Source organism: Struthio camelus, chromosome 5, assembly GCF_040807025.1.
Source record: "Struthio camelus isolate bStrCam1 chromosome 5, bStrCam1.hap1, whole genome shotgun sequence".
NCBI classification, from domain to species: Eukaryota; Metazoa; Chordata; class Aves; order Struthioniformes; family Struthionidae; genus Struthio; species Struthio camelus.
Window position 1 is genome coordinate 43,038,224 of NC_090946.1, and position 16,096 is coordinate 43,054,319.

A 16,096-nucleotide genomic window follows, 5' to 3' on the forward strand; every position below is an offset into this window, starting at 1 on the left:
TACTACTTTTTAAGGTACAATAAGCACAAGACAGCCTAGCATAAGAGATTAGCTTTAAAACAGAGACATATTCAATCATAATGACAGATCCCACACCAGAAATAACTAAGTGACAAAGAAAAAAATGTGCAGTAATACAAATATGGAAAAAGAGAAGATACTCTCAAGATCTAGTACTATAGCTAAACATTAACTGTTCAGTAGGAATCAATTATGTGTATGCAAGAGCAGAGTAATACACCCAGGAAAGAAAAGAGATGGTGAGACACCAGAATTTTGGTTCAGAACCAAAAATAGAGAAATAGACAACATGGGCAGCTGGAACTGCTCTATCATTTCTGCCTTTTGTGGAGACACAAGGGATATCCAGTGGACATGTTTGACCTCAGCAAACACCTTGATTCAATTCAGTTGGACCTGCCACATCATTTATACAACACATGCAGTTTTGTAAACAGGAATAAGCTTTTTAAAAAAAGTCAATATTTACAATATTTATTCTTTCACTTTCAGCAGTATTCTTACTTCTTTTGCAGTCCCTGATGCTCCAGGCTCATGTTTAGTACACAGGGGTCCTGCCTTCCACGCCTCTGTATCACCACAGTCACAAAATCCTCCTCCAGTGGAGCTATGCATCTGTAAAATAAGTATTTCAGTCACGCAATATGTACTTAAAAAACAAGAGAAAAATAAAAATGTGCATTATTTAAATCAAACACCAGTATAAACACCTGCTCACAAAATACAATGGTCAGTGTAACCCACAGACTTCCTGCAACATTTTTATCTTTTTTTTTTTTAATAAGATAAAATGAGACATTATCAGAGGATCAGGAAAAGAAGGGAATCTTGTTGAGTAGAAAGTAAAGTAGGAAATATTGCTGTTACTGCAAAAACACATAAAAAATTCTTCAACAAATTTAACTATGAAATGAGTGGGAAAAAAACTATTAGTACTTCATAAAAAGCAAAATAATAATCCGTGTCTTTACAAACAAAACTGTATGACAAGTGCTTACCAACTAATTTGTAAAGAACGTGTTAATGTTTGAAAACTAAATATGAAGATGTGTACGTTAAACAGATGTTTAGCAGTACCTCCATTGTTAAGCAAACAGAATAAGACTTAAAATCAGCATCTAAATACACTCTTATGACTTTAATTTTGCATGATGCTTTTAGAAAAGTCTAAGTTCCGGTCTCCTGCTTTGTTAGAAAGTTCTAATGAAACTCAGGTAAAAATAATTATCCAAAGGTTGCCCTGAAACCCCAGAAATAAAATAATTACAAAAATACTAAGTGATCTAATAAAAACAGACTTTCAAAAATTCCTTATTTATTTCTAATGTTTTAAAATAACCTGATCTAATTAGATCAGGCTTTGAGCAGGAGGTTGCGCTAGATAACCTCCTTAGGTCCCTTCCAACCTAAATTACTCTATGAATCTATGACAATAAAGAATATAATCTGTAATCTTCATGCTGTATCTTTAAAAGGGAAATACAGTAAATCTGCTCTCATCTGATTTTTCCCCATCAGCTATTTCCATGGCTAACGTTTTGCCTGAAGAAGACAACCTTACATTACTGAAAAACAAGGAAAGAAAGAAAGGATACCAAACTGGTTTCCCTGCCCAGCTGTGATTTCAAATTGCTCTGTAACCATGATTGTCTATTTTCTTTGATTTTCAGCTTACCTCTCTTTAAATACTCTGTGTGCATACACGTGTGTTCATGCATGTGGAAGCTGCATTTGCATTATTCAAGGTAGTTTTGTATGTCTTTGAATCAATACTTACAATACGTTTGCAGATCAGTATATGAAGACTTGTACAGAAGGGAAGAATACTATATTTTAATACCCTTTAATTATAAGATTATTAACACCTCCTTCCAAACTCTCTCTCATGGAAGCATAAAGGGGATTAATGACCATTTGATGATACAAACGGAAAAAAATCTCCCAAATGGATGCAATATCAATGAGTAAAGGAATAAATGTAAGAAAAGTTTAGCCCACTTTTCAGTGGTGAAAGATAATTAAACTGAAGTAGTCAAGGCATTGGAATCTCTCAAAGATAACACAGATTTGGCTCAGAGAGAATAAAAAGGATATCAGAAAGAGATGATCCAGTTCCAAAACAATTTCCTCACTAAAAATTTGATGCTTAACATATGTTTGTAACTTCTGTAGTCCATGCTCTAAGTCCAAAGTAGTTTATGCAAATCTAAATGGAGGAACTGAATGGGGATGTGGAGACAGCATCTGTTACAGGAGCGATGAAATAATGGCCCCTGCATATACACGTTCATTCTAAGTTTTTGGACAGAATACAGTCTTGTATATAAAATACTGACTGGAACTCAGGACAGGACTGCCACTTTCATTCACAGCTTTTTGCTCTGGTATAGACAATACTCTCTTTGGTGATATTGCCAAAGAGAACACAAGAGAACAAATAGACACTTCCTTACCCTTCAGTTCTTGACTTAGAAACTTGTTTTCCTTGAAACAGGCTTTATGCATAAAGCCTACAGTTAGAAACATGACAGCCAAACATTTAACAAAATCTTTTTTTTTTTCAAGTTACTAATCCAGTTTACTATACCCTTGAATAATAAAAACTTCTCTAAAGCAGCAAGTACAATTTTGTTATATAGGATTTTTCTACCTTGTACCGATGGTTCTTGTGAATGCTGTTTTGGAAGCAGTCCATGCAGAGTACACACGTTGGATCAACTGCACAGTCTCTGCAACAAAAATGGTAACTGGCAACTTTCTAAAACAAACACATGGAATTTTCATGCACAAAAGAAAATGTTGCTCTAAAAATTGAGGTTAACAGATTTGTATTACAAGAACGCTGGCTACTCCATGTCACAGAAAGAGGATGAAAGCCAATCTTGCTAGGCTCAAACCATGCATTCTATTAGGTTCTATTAGAAATATGTTTGATTTCCCCTTTCAAAACCTGTTGCTAACACATTTCTCTCCTTGCCTAGAATGAGGAGCTATTAAAAAACATAACGAGATTGACTTTGGAGTAACTTTTATTACAGTTTCCAGTAACAACTTAGCCACTTTGCTAATGAAAACTTATGCTACACGTCCGTTAGGCTACGTTTGAAACTTTTTAAATGGTTGCAAGTCAAAAATTTAAAGACCATTTCTTCAGAAAATAACCTACAGAATATGTTCTTTAAAATTTAATTTTGATGGTTTTGGCCAAGCACTGAAATATCTGAAAAATCTAGAATTACACTCACTTGTGCCATCTAACTCTTCAGTCCTCTACCTACATATACACTTCATGCGGCCTTTTACTTTTAAAAAAAAACATGCTCACACATTTTTAATGATGATTGCTCCATTCTACGCAAAATGTGTATGACAGGTATTTAATGACAGTAAGTTTTTTTTTTTGTTCCACTGCAACAGCTGGTTCTTTACAATACAACTACAATAACATAATAATTCTGAATACAGAATGAATTTCCTTTTGAACCTTCAGATGACAATTATCATTCTTATAATTTAATACTTTACTAATACTTAATACTTTACTAATATTCATTTATTACCATAAATCTACTACAAGGTGAGTTAAAACAAAGAAAAATTAAGCCAAAAGTACCTATTAGATTTGAATGCCCAATTTTAGACATTTCAGATTTTAATATTTCAAAGTATTCATTATTGTTAGGATCTTGGAAGTCTAAAGGAAAGATCTGCTTGACTTCAGTGGCAGTATTAAACCAGCCTTTTTATAAATACCACCAAATTGTTGTAAGATAGGAACTCAAAAATTAAGAAAAATAAACTGAGCGACTACCTCGGAGAAATACAGCTTCACCATCTTGTCAACTATCATATAAGAACTCTGCAATGGCAGCAATGGCAGTATTCCTGTTACAGTAGCACTAAACTGCTTTGACCATCCTTTTTCTTCTGACAATGCAGCATCCCATTTGCTATACGCTTTCCAGTAAATACATAAGGATTCCTATAAAGATCCTTTGGACTTGATCTTGCATCCTAAATAATATTATTTATCCTTAATAATATTATTTTGCCATTTCTGGTGCAATGTTCTAAGCTTCTAAAATAACCTAAAAATGACAACAAGCTATCATATAGCATCACATTAACACCAATAAATTACGAGTTCAGTTGCAACCTCTGCAGCCATCACAAAGACCTCCGATATATGAATGAATGAAGTAATATCATATCAATAGGTTTTCATCTTTAATGCACACCAGGATGAGAATGAGGGTAAAAAAATGACTGTGGCTTATACAGATATTGCTCAAGCAGCATATTGCTGATGCTCAGAAATGCCGTATTGCGTTTCAGACTTGGAAAAGATGAACACTCTGTAGTGCGCCAATTTTTATGACTCTCTTCCCTCAATCCCAGGTACAGTTCCTATCCTCATGCCCTGTCATGCAATCTTTTTCACCAATAGCTTTCAGTACTTTTAGTATCCTTTCCAATACCTTCCTCTTTTCTCTGCCAGAGTATGCTTTCTGTATGCAACTTTGCTCACTATAGCGGTTTGAAATCTGAAGCAAATGCCACTGTCAGTTACTTAAAGACCTACTGTGACACAAATGATGATAAGTTTTCATCGCAACTAGTTTCATTAAGTCTACTTTACCGCATTATCTCACAAGGAAACAGTCATGATGACATACTTCTGTGCTTACCTGCAAGAATATGTTGTTTCCCCTCCTTTGAACACCTTCCCACAGAGCTGTGAGGTTCCACTCTGTTGTAACTTCTCCAGGAAGATACCTGGGTCTTCCCCAAACAAATAACACTCCAGAGGGTAAAATATTGTTGCCTGGACCATTTCTTCTTGTTTCTCCAGCAAGGGGTCCATTTCAGCTGAATAGATATTTGGTACATATTTCGCCAAGCACTGTAAAAAGGTAGCCTGGAAGTCGAATCTTTCATCCCACCACTGCAAGAAGTACACCAATAGGTAAACATTAACGAAGAAAGAAAGTTAAAGAAAGTAATTAATTAAATTCGGGTAGTCCGAATATTCTTTCTTTTTATTTCTTTTTATTCCCATTACTTAGAAATATCTTTTGGTTTTCCCCACTGCAAACCAAATAACAAATTTACTCACCAAGGTTCCTAAAAACAAACTCCTTTCACATACAACCTTGATTTATCCCCCAAAGACTTATTTTTGCAAGAAAAATATAGGCATCCTTATACACAGCTCTAAAAGGACCTTTCTCTAGGCCAGCAAGCACAGAATAAGCAAAACAAGCAAGAGAAAGTTTGGACTAGGAAGAAGCCTGAAAGAAGTAAAGCGTTCAACTTGTTTAAAGGATGAAAATGCAGAAAACCTTACATGAAAGGCAAAACAAAACAAAAAAACACTAACTTCTGACTTAAGATAAAACCTACATCAGTTCAATCAATGGATTAGTCCTAAGAGTTGATGAAGATAAAGAACCAGATACAGATCTGCAAGGCTACAGCTCCCTAGTCTACGCTCAAGATTAGAATAATTCTCCAACACAGGGGGGAAAAAAAAAAAAAATTAACCTAGAATAGATGCAGTCCAGAGTACTGCAGCTCCAGTACTCTTAAAGCTAGAGCTGCATAGTATCAAATAGCAATTTTTTATTTTTTGAAAAATTATCTGATATTTAATGCAGTCGAGTACAAACAAACCTTTCTACGTATAAAATCTAAACAGAAGAAACAGAAATGAGATACCATGTTAAGACAGGATGGATTAACTATAACGTTCACTACCCAAAGCTAAACTGTCAAAAAGAGATTTGCTCCATGTTGTAGCCACACTAAATAGCATTCTCGTTATGTCCTGAATAACGAACACAAAACTTATAATACGTTTATTTTTACCCTGAGGCTTCTACTGGTATTCTGGCCATCATCCTTCATTAGCATTACCCTGAGGTAGTCCATTACATCATTTATCTTGGTGATGCACGAACTCAAAGCCACAGAAGAAAATGCATGGCAGACACTGATGGACAAGAGAAGAGAAGCCACGGACAATGTTGTCAAGCAGAGGAGCAAACTTGTCCTCAAATCATCCTAGTAATTTTTTCCTCTTGTCAGTGCAGGCTGACCAATCTAATCAGATTTCTTGACTCACAAAGCATTCAACCCACCCTCCAATATCAGAAAATGAAGATCCATTCAGCGAGTGAAGGGACCCACTAACCATTTAAATTCCAATTCTAACAAAAATTGTAGATCAAGAAACACAGTCAGATGCATATTTGAACAGTAAGCACCATGGAGATCACCTTATCAGTCATAAAACCTTAGTATACACATGCATGTAAGCACATATATGCATATAGGTATACATCCACACACTCAAAATATACAGATACATATGCATCTTCACACATTCACAGTGCTAATCAACCAAAAATGAAAAAAAGAGTTGATTTGCTTTTTATTTAAGTTCTTTTAAATTTCCAACAACGTTACTTGTAATAAAGCTTCGATGGGTTACAGAGAAAGACATTAAATTGTAAAAGGTACCTGAAAACTAAATCCAAACGTATCAAATATCGGCATGACAGCTTTAAAAAAAAACTTCACGCTTAACCAAGTGTTCTCGTAAAAACATCAAATTGTGCCCTCTCCCCTTTTTTAATTTAAGCTGGGAAGAAGTCACTTATTCTCGCGTCATAATTAAACTTCAGAATTAAATGTTCTTCCTGGAACATAAGGACAAACTTCTGTTTGCTTCTGTAGCTTACCTATATTGCACTATGGCTTTTATCAAGTTGCCTCCCAATCTGGGTACAGTATCTGTTCAAATAAGGGGAAAACCAGTGACCTCTTGACATGCTGTCTTTCCAAAGCACAAGAGAATCCCAAGGTTCAGCTCTTCTGTCTTAATTAGCTGTTTTCCCAAGAGACGGTATATGTTTAGCGTCTGTGTTGTCGGAACAGAGTGTATAATAGCTCCAAGAAACATGGGGCTAAGCTTTCCTGAAAATCTGCCAGAAGCGTAGAATGGGTTCTCACACAGGCCAATTCCCAAACGTTTCAAGCATTCCTAAACAAAGCTTTTAACTCTATTTAAACGTCGATGAGAGAACGGAGGACAGGAAGCAGGAAAAGAGAGGAAAGAAGGGAAGAGACTTCTCTCAAGCAGGCTGGCTGCCTTCTGGTAAACATACTAAATTTTATCTTCAACCTACCATCACTCAGTAAAATATTCATTATACTCATGAAGAGAAATAAGAATATTCTTGTGGCGAGAAGCTGCACCAGGCTGAATCTCAGATCTTACCCACACCTTCCGTGTCTCCTAGGAGAAGCGATATATTTCTTGTGTCAAAATCTGCTCCTTACGCTCTAGTCAACTGCAAAAAGTTACACACAAAACTGCACCAAAAACAAAAAAAGCGGCCAAATAAAGTACACCTCTCAGTTAAGATCGCCTGGGATATGTTAGCTCGGCCTCCTTGTGCACACTGAGATCTACTTCGGTTAACACTTAGAACAGTCCCACCTTCCCTCAGGCCTCACTCCCTGCCTTACCTGAGCACAGACCCGTGAAGCGCTCAGTTGCTGCAGTGATGAAAACCACTGAAAAGTAAATGAATGAATCACTACTTGTTCCTCATTGATCATATATTGACCAATGAAGCGGAAATAAAATACTGTATCATCTTCCATGAAGTTCTAACCATCCTATGCACTGGACGAGCTGGGAGTCTATAAACGTCCAGGAACAGTGCAAGAAAGCTACCAACAGAAACCAGGCTTTCACTGCAGCTTCCAATTGCATTCGCCAGGAGAAATCTTATTTCTTTCTCAATTTCTGTATCGTGGTTTCCATTCACCTTCCAACTTCTGCTACAAATAAGTCCTACAGAAAAGTCTTTTTCCAAATTTGTTTCCACTCAAGAATAAACCTGAAATTATGTACTGGAAAAGGCAGAGGTCATGAAATAATGTAATTAAGATAAAAATATAATTCTGTAACTAACAACCAGGATTATCAGTCTGCAGCCCACAGACCCCTGGCATTCACAGGCTACTCGCTGGGATCTACAAACTGTAACTACTGGCAGAAAACCCATTAGAAGCAGGCCTGAATACACGCTACTCCAGTCTATACTATTCCTCTAGAAAATATTTTTGGACTGCAAATCAAAAAACCACTGAAATAAAAAATAAAATAAAATCACCATTGCATACATTTGGAGTAAATTAAGATTCTACTTCAAAGTTGAGAAATTTCAATATTAACATTTCTGGTATCTGAACGAGCAACCTTAATAAAATTCTTTTCATGAGACTTTTGGCCATTTTTTTTAAAACGGAAGAGACAGACAAGCCGTCAGGTGGAAACGGACTAACGGACATACATATGGCTCAGACACAGCCTGCCACAATCAATCTCCACAGTGAGGTAAGGGTATAGCCACAGCGGTAACGCACTACCCTCCTTCCTACGAAGGAGCTACACTACGTTGGTGGGTTTTCCCAGATATTGATAATAGCAGGCGACTGGTGGCATGCAGGAACCTGACGCTAGCAAGAGAGTATGTCAGAGATGCATCACCTCTTCTCTGCTCCCTTCTACTTTATACCCCCAGCCTTCTCCAGCCCTATCTCTTTTCCTTCTCAAGTCACTTGTTCCTCTTGCATTCTCCTTGGAGATGACAGTAATTTTCAAACTGTGGGAAAAGGGGAGAGGAAGGAAGTTGGAAGGAGTTGCAAAGCTATGTTTCTGAAGGTTAAGTATTTCTGTCAGAAGAGCAGAAAAGACAGCATGCACTTTGCGTCCAGGGCACTCGATCTGTTCTGTACAACAAAAGCAGTTAATCGGTAATCTTTAAGGACTTTCTAAAGGAATAGGATTCCAGAAGTGGCACCTCACAACAACGAATGGTTAGGACATAATCTCTTGTTTTGTATCAATATACCTCCTCTGTGAAAACAGACTACTAATTTCTCTTTACGTGTGTAAGCACACCGAGATCTTTCCAGAACTTTCTTTGCAGGTTTGTCCCACATCTAAAAGGAGTAACAGCTTGTAGGCTTTTTCCAAACCTCTTTAAAGCATCATCACATTAGGAAAGTTTGAGGATGAAGAACTACATTTGCCTACAAAGAGAAACACTCCTACAAAAAGAGCAAAAATCTGAATGCATTAGTTTGTGTAAACCTGAAATAATGACAGGAATGAGGAGCTAATATAAGTATAAGTATATAGGGAGAAAGAGAGAATAGTTAACAATAAGCTCTTTCAAATCACTTTTGACCTATTGCTCTAGAGTCAAATGAGTTTTCTCACTACCATGACTGAATTCCTTCATCACTGCAATAGGTTTAATGTATACATTAATTCAGTGCCCACTACTTCCATACAGTTTTTCTGTTTTGCATTCCAACATAATTCTGTTTGAATCCTAAACTCTTTGCGAACTACTCGTTTGCGTTAGGAACTACTATAAAAAACAGCTCTAACTTTACTGCACTGATGGACACACTGATGTTATAGGGCAAAAGCGATGGCATAAATTTCAAGACTTTGTATTTTCACAAACACATGTTAATGTAATCAGGGAAAATCTTAGGGAAGATTCATCAGCTAACATTTTCATATAAAGTTCTGTTTTTTAAATTTAAATTCAGCCTTTCCTCCTGTTCATCTTAGTTTGAAATGATCAGTTTTCTAACGCATTGAAAATAAGATCCTGCTGCAGTATAGAGCACCTAGGCATTATTACAGTGAAAATAACAAAGAAACAAAGTAACCTATTTCATCCTCAAAAACGTATATTCGTCAAAGAAGGTGCTTCAAATAAGCACTAGAAGTTAATTACCATATTTGTTATTCCTTGCCTTAAATCAAATTGAAACTTTTCAGTCCACTACCTGCTGCAGGTCTGTAAAGATAGCAGGATAAATCATAAGGCAATTCCAATTAGCAACTCTGAATGCACCATTAGGCACTGAAACATTAAAAGCTACCATGTTACCATGCCATCTGCCCAGTACAAAATGGTTAAGTACCAGTCAAACAGACTGTACAATTTTTAACTTTCAATATTTTGCACATATTTTTACGTTCAATTGCTGGAAATGAATCAGTGTACTGTTGTCTCAAGTATCTAGTACATTAAAATACACTGTTAGTGATGCCCATTGTATCGTCTGAAAGTATATAAAGACTTCTGCAAAATCAGAGAGACACACAGGAGGAAGAGAAACAGCTCAGGAAGAGAAACGTGGAAGATGACCCTAGTTTTTGTAACATAAGCGGCATCCCGTTGTTCATGAGGTGTTTCACATTCTCCCACAAAGTACATCCAATGAAAGAAGGGGGAATTTAAGCTTTAAAAGTGATTGTTTGCAATTCAATTACAAAATACCTGTTTTCCAACACGTCAGTAACGTGGATTCTTTATATACCATAGCCAGGAACCAGCCATGCACCAGCCTTTGGTCTGCTCTGGATATCAGTAATTACACTGAAAGAAGCAAGTTGGCTTCAAAAGTTATTTCCCTTTTGTGTATACAGAGGTACAACACAGGTAACAGAAACCCAAGATCTTCTACACTGTCCTAGAAACACCGCAACTCTGACCTGAAGACACAAAAGAGCTGCTTGATCTCTACGTTCATTTAAACTTTGGCCACTGAGCCAAGACTACTAGCAGCAGGGCACCAAATAATGTTAAAAGATGCTTTAATGATGCAGGTGTTTGCCCACTAGGGATTAGACTCAGAGTAACAGCGCAGACTACTAAAGCCTTGCCTGCAGTGGAAATCACCTTGATTCCAGTGGCCCCCAAGAACTACCAGTTTAGCTGAACCACAGAAAACCAGCGTCAACCTGAGAAGCAACAGCGAACACCAGTGTGCAGTCACTATTTCAGCAAACTACGTGGAGAGCAAACGCTAACGTGACCTTCAGGGTAAACAAGATGTAGGCTGTTCAGCCTCCTTGAAACTGCAGGTCACGTATCAATTTTAAGTCACACTCGTCTCCAAAGTCCCACAAACGCAGCTTCAGTTCACAGGGATAAGTGGCTGGATGCAAAGAGGTGCCTAAGGAGACGTTATAAGTGAAACAACGGGCCACAGCTATCTACCACGCCATACCACTTACCAGTGCGACGCTCTAGCCCAAATATTCTACAAAACTGGCAGGGTACTTACTACCAGGCAGATTCAACAGGCAAAATAAAGTAGCTAGAAATTCTAGAAATCATTCCCAAGTCTTTGAGGCGTGCCATCTAAATACCCTTTGTGATTCAAATTTTTTGGTCAACTGTGAATTAGGTAGATAGCCATATATAATTTACATACCAATACTAGGAGAAACAAGAATTCAGTAACAGGCATTAAAGCAAAACAATACCTAGAACACCTATTTCGCAAAAAATGCACGTTCATTCTCCTTAAGGGGGGGGGAAAAAACCCAAAAACAGCAAAATCATCACCTTTGTGGATTTATGTGTAATATTCTGCTAGAGACTTTAAAATAAAACTTCTCCTTTAAGTTATGGCTTCACTTATTCAAGACCCTTGTTATTTTGTCTCTAAAGGGAAAAAGAAAAGGCTTTGTTCCACGCCTTGCTTGATCCTTCACATCCATGCTGTGGTCTCCTACCCTGTAGGGAACAGAATATCAAACTTCCTACCATCAGACAGAGTGCACTTCAAAAACTGCAGTTGCAGTGCATATATATAAATAATTAATAGTTTAGTTGAATTATGTTTAAAAAAAAACCTGACATTTGCTTATGCTGGGTTTTTATTTTAATTCCTATGTACTCAAATAAAGTGGCCTTGTACCCACCCAAACTTAACCTCCAATTACCCTGAATTTCATTATCCACCCTGCACATAGCTTAATTCTGCAGTGAGTTAATGTGCAATTAAATTCAGGTGAATCCATCCATATTTAGCACTAACTCTGCACTTCTAAATGCTTTCCCTCATACACCAAAACCAACCTGTTTATCTGTAGCTCCTCTGCTGCCCTGGGACCTAGTTAAACAGAAGCCACTTAGGCAGCTGCATGCCACCCAGCACAGCCACTGGCAGCTACATTCTCCTGGAGTCACATACCTCTCCCAGCACCAGAACAGTGCTACGGCAGAATTACAGCAACCAGAATTTGTGCACTTTAGGCAGACTTGAGCAGATATCATAGATAATCTTCACAATCAGAGTTCACTCCTGCACTAACAAAAGCCATAAAATTGTCAAGAAATATGAGTAAACATGAAAGCAAACAATGAGGAAAAGGCTTTCAAAGCACAGCGTTGCTCAACGTCACAACAAAATTCAAGCACACTAACAGAATGCTAAATATATAGGGACACAAGCGGGACCTTGGTGATGCTCCGCATCATGGACTCTCCTTCTTAGACACACTGATACACTGCACTATTTTAAAAATAAGGCTTGGACTATATGCAATTCAGGGCTCATTTACACACACAGATACGCTAATTTGCCTAATGACATAATTTTAAAACTAAGTCAGATTACATAATTTCATATAAAATTGTATGGACACATAGTCTGGTTTAAATAAGTTAATTTAGATTAGGAGAGACGAGATTCAAAACTGAAAGGAGTCACTGCAACTCCAAAGTAAGTCGCCTGACAAAGAGCTTTCATTAGTCTCAAGAAATAGTCTGAGTTTGAGTCTGGATCTCCTCTCCATATTACTGCTTGATTACAACGCAGCTGCAGAAGTAAGGCTCCTCAGCTACAATTCCTCAACTCTTTCACAGCATTGAGCGATATGAAAGAAGATTTAGAATTCTTTAAAACGCGCAAGCGCCTGTGCATGCATCCCTTGTGTTTTGGGTCCTGAGCTTAAAGTTCAAAATCTAGTTATTGTCCTGCCTTTAAAGGAGATTTCCCCCACTCAATTAAATTTAACCCCACCTACACTTTTGCATGAATATTGATTGATGACAAAAGATAGGACTTCAGAAAAAAAAAAAGTCACTTCACAAGTACTATTGCAAAGGTACATATACTTCAAAAATTGAAGCTCCAGTATGAATGAAAATCTTTAAAATATTTTAGTATCTAAATCCAGCTGGTATATTCCAGATGGCAGCCACATAAACAGGCAGGAGTTAAACTGGATTTTGTGAGAATACAGATGGACAACAGTCAACTGGCTGGATCCAGCCTGCAAAGCAGGCTTTTATTTGGCCACTAGGAATGCCAGCTAGCCACCTATTACAGCAGCCAAGCCTAGCCCATGAGTCAGCCAAGCAAACTGGGGATGCTGCTAGGGAAAGATAATAATGTAGAGTTAAGTTTACAAAGGTTTACAAGGTCAGTTGCCACATGCAGCCATAACTCTTTCAAGGACAGCTCAGATCAGGAAGCAATACCACCACTTGGGAGTAGAACAGGACAGAGATGGGGCCTGTGAGACTTTAACTAATGCAATGAAAAGCCAATACAAGCATTTCCAAACTACAGTCATCCAACCTGAAGAATTGGAGTTAAGCACACAGACACAAACACAGAGCTGGGCTGGGTACAAATGAGTTTATTAACTGAGTCATCACCATCCCTGCCAGACTCAGGCTGCCTCCTGGAGAATCACGCAGATAAGCCTGCTTCACGCCCCCCACGCTCTAGGAGGGTTTATTAGCCAGTGTTATGCAGTCAGATGTGGTCCAGCACTGCAACCAACACCCACCTCCCAAAGCCAGAGGTTAAGAAGGAGGGCAAGAGCCAGTCTGGCCGGGTTGACGCTGAGACAGGATTGATGAGTTTAGCAAGGCTTCAGCCAATTCCACTGAGCTGGCTGTTTCTGCTCCACACTCCCCAACCTCTCGGCTTCTAGGAGCAAGCAAAGGGACATTCAGACCAGCTCTATTCAGTGATAACACAAGTCAGAAACATTAGCTCCACCTAACTAGTGCCATCTTTAGTACTACAGTAAATTGAGTGTAACGCTGCCAGACTCTGGCATCAGTGTAGCCATGCTGCAACCTGACTTAACCTTAAGCACTCTCAGCTCCAGCCTAAGTCCACACCCCCAGCTCCCCTTCCCCCTTCAGATAACACTCTCACCCCATAATCACTCTCAGAGTTCTTGCAGTTGGCTTGGGTATGTGGCGGACATGCAAGCTGCGCGGCCACGTGCCACACCAACACAGTATAGCCTGCGTGGCCACCTGCTGCACCAACAGGCTCTTCTGGAAACAGGAATAATGCCAGTTTGGATAGAGGGACTCTCAGTTGGCTGATATTACATGAAGAAGACGACGACTCAGTGGACCAGAACTGACTCTGAGCAGCCAAGCATCTCCTCCACATCTTTCCCTATGTTTTTCACAGTACTAGTATTATCAGTTTCATTGCTTGGGCTAACTCAGCCTCTTATGTCCCTGAATAACAGAGGGTTGATTGCACTGTTATGCTACAGATTGCAGCTATTCCCTCAGCACCTCTCTGGCTCTACACATAGCTCTCAAGTTCAAGAAGTTGGTTAACTCAAGTTGTATTTTATCTGATACTATAATCTAGCCAAATTACATTTTACAGTTCAGAATCAAATAGCTCCTAATATAGCAGAAATCCACACACAGGCCACAAAACATACTTCTCTTCAGAAATGGCTCTAGAGTCACAGACTCCTTCCCTAGGATGAGTTGCAAACAGCCTTGCAATTCTGAGAGGAAAGGTACAATAAGTGATTTTTGGCTTAGCACTGCCTCCTGCACGAGAGGTTCCACAAGCAAATACTCTCCTATTTCTATTCACGGCGTGCAGCATCACATAAGGAGCAGTTAGCAAATGAACAATTCTAGACAAATTGCCTGGGTCCAACTTAAGCATCCACAACTGTACAATTTCAAATCCACGTGTTCTTGGTATCTGTTGCTCCTGTTAGAAAGTAGGAAGCAACATAAAATCTAAGATTTCTGATACACATTTCATATTCTGTTTCTTAGACTGACAGCCACTGCATTTTGATCTCCTCTAGCAAAGGCATTTGCACCAGCTATCACTGCAATGTGGCGGAGGAAAACGCAGACAGTCCTTCGCAGGAACACAGACAGATGCTAACGCTAGTCAGATTCAACACTAAGCAGAGTTCGCTAAATGAACGCTAAAATCAATACATGATTATTTAAAATAATTCACAAAAACCAAAGAGGTACTTTCTTCAGCAAAGAAGCAGAGAAGTCTCTCCACCCACATCCCTTCTGAACTTTCCTATTTGTTGCTTCATTCACATGCTAATCGAACAAAAGCCAGTTCTTCAGCCTTTTTTTGTTGTTTTTGTTGCTCCAAGGCAAAATTACATTTAATTCAGCGCATAAAGTCAGAACAAGGGCAAAAGATGCACCCTAGGACGTCTGAAGAGCGCAGGGGAGCCTGCTGAGACTCGAGTCTGTTGCCGAGTTTGGGTAATAACCTCGATTTTTTTTTTTTTTTTTAAATAGCAGATCAGACTGTGACAGGGGGCGGGAGAAGGACACGGACAGTGAGTGACTGGCGCCGCGGGCAGCCGCGGCGAACCGCCGCCCCCGCACGCCCGCACGGAGCCCCGCTGCCCCCGGCCAACCGGCCCCGGGCGGCCACGGTCACGACGAGCCGGCTTCCCCAGGTGGGGAGAGGGGCGCAGGCCCCGCAGCAGCAGCGGCAGCGGCTCTCCCGCTCCCCTCCCGCGGCCGCGCCCCGCCGTCGCCGGGCACCCCCGGGTGCCGGGGCCGCAGCGCCGCCGGGCACCGGCTGCCCCCGAGCCGGGGCAAGGAGGGGTGGGGGGACGGCGCTGCCGCGCCGGGCAGCAGCCTCACCATGGCCCGCTCCTGGGGCTGCGCGGGGACGCGGCCGCCCGCTGCTCCCGCTGCTCCCGCTCCGACCCCTCCGTCGCCTCCGTCCGCCATTTTGAGAGCGAAGGGATACGGCCGGCCGCCGCCGCCGCCCGGAAGCGCGCTGCCGCCGCTACGCTGCGCCCCGCCCACCCGCCGCCGCCGCCGCCGCCGCCGCCGCCGCCGCCGCCGCCGCCGCCGCCGCCGCCCTGCGCTGGCTGCGCGCAGGCGCCCGCCCCTCGCGCATGCTCCGCCGAAGC

The 16,096-nt window shown here is 40.1% G+C and overlaps 1 protein-coding gene across 8 annotated transcripts in view; it reads right to left on the reverse strand.

The window, feature by feature from the left end:
* UBR1 (ubiquitin protein ligase E3 component n-recognin 1) overlaps positions 1-15,985 on the reverse strand; it is a 73,178-nt gene extending 57,193 nt beyond the window's left edge. For 5 of the 8 annotated variants that reach the window (XR_011141488.1, XM_068946032.1, XM_068946030.1 and 2 more), the window contains exons 1-4: positions 15,822-15,985; positions 4,710-4,966; positions 2,672-2,750; positions 526-636 (exon numbers count right to left, since the gene is read on the reverse strand). Coding sequence is in view for 6 of the 8 variants with exons in the window: in XM_068946032.1 (XP_068802133.1) it covers positions 526-636; positions 2,672-2,750; positions 4,710-4,966; positions 15,822-15,911 (537 nt within the window). In the remaining 2 variants the exon portion in view is untranslated. Of the gene's footprint in view, positions 1-490; positions 637-2,671; positions 2,751-4,709; positions 4,967-5,889; positions 6,009-15,821 lie in introns of those variants that run through there. The other 3 variants (XM_009684664.2, XM_009684663.2, XM_068946034.1) reach the window with 2 other exon arrangements.
* Positions 15,986-16,096: the final 111 nt, after the last annotated feature.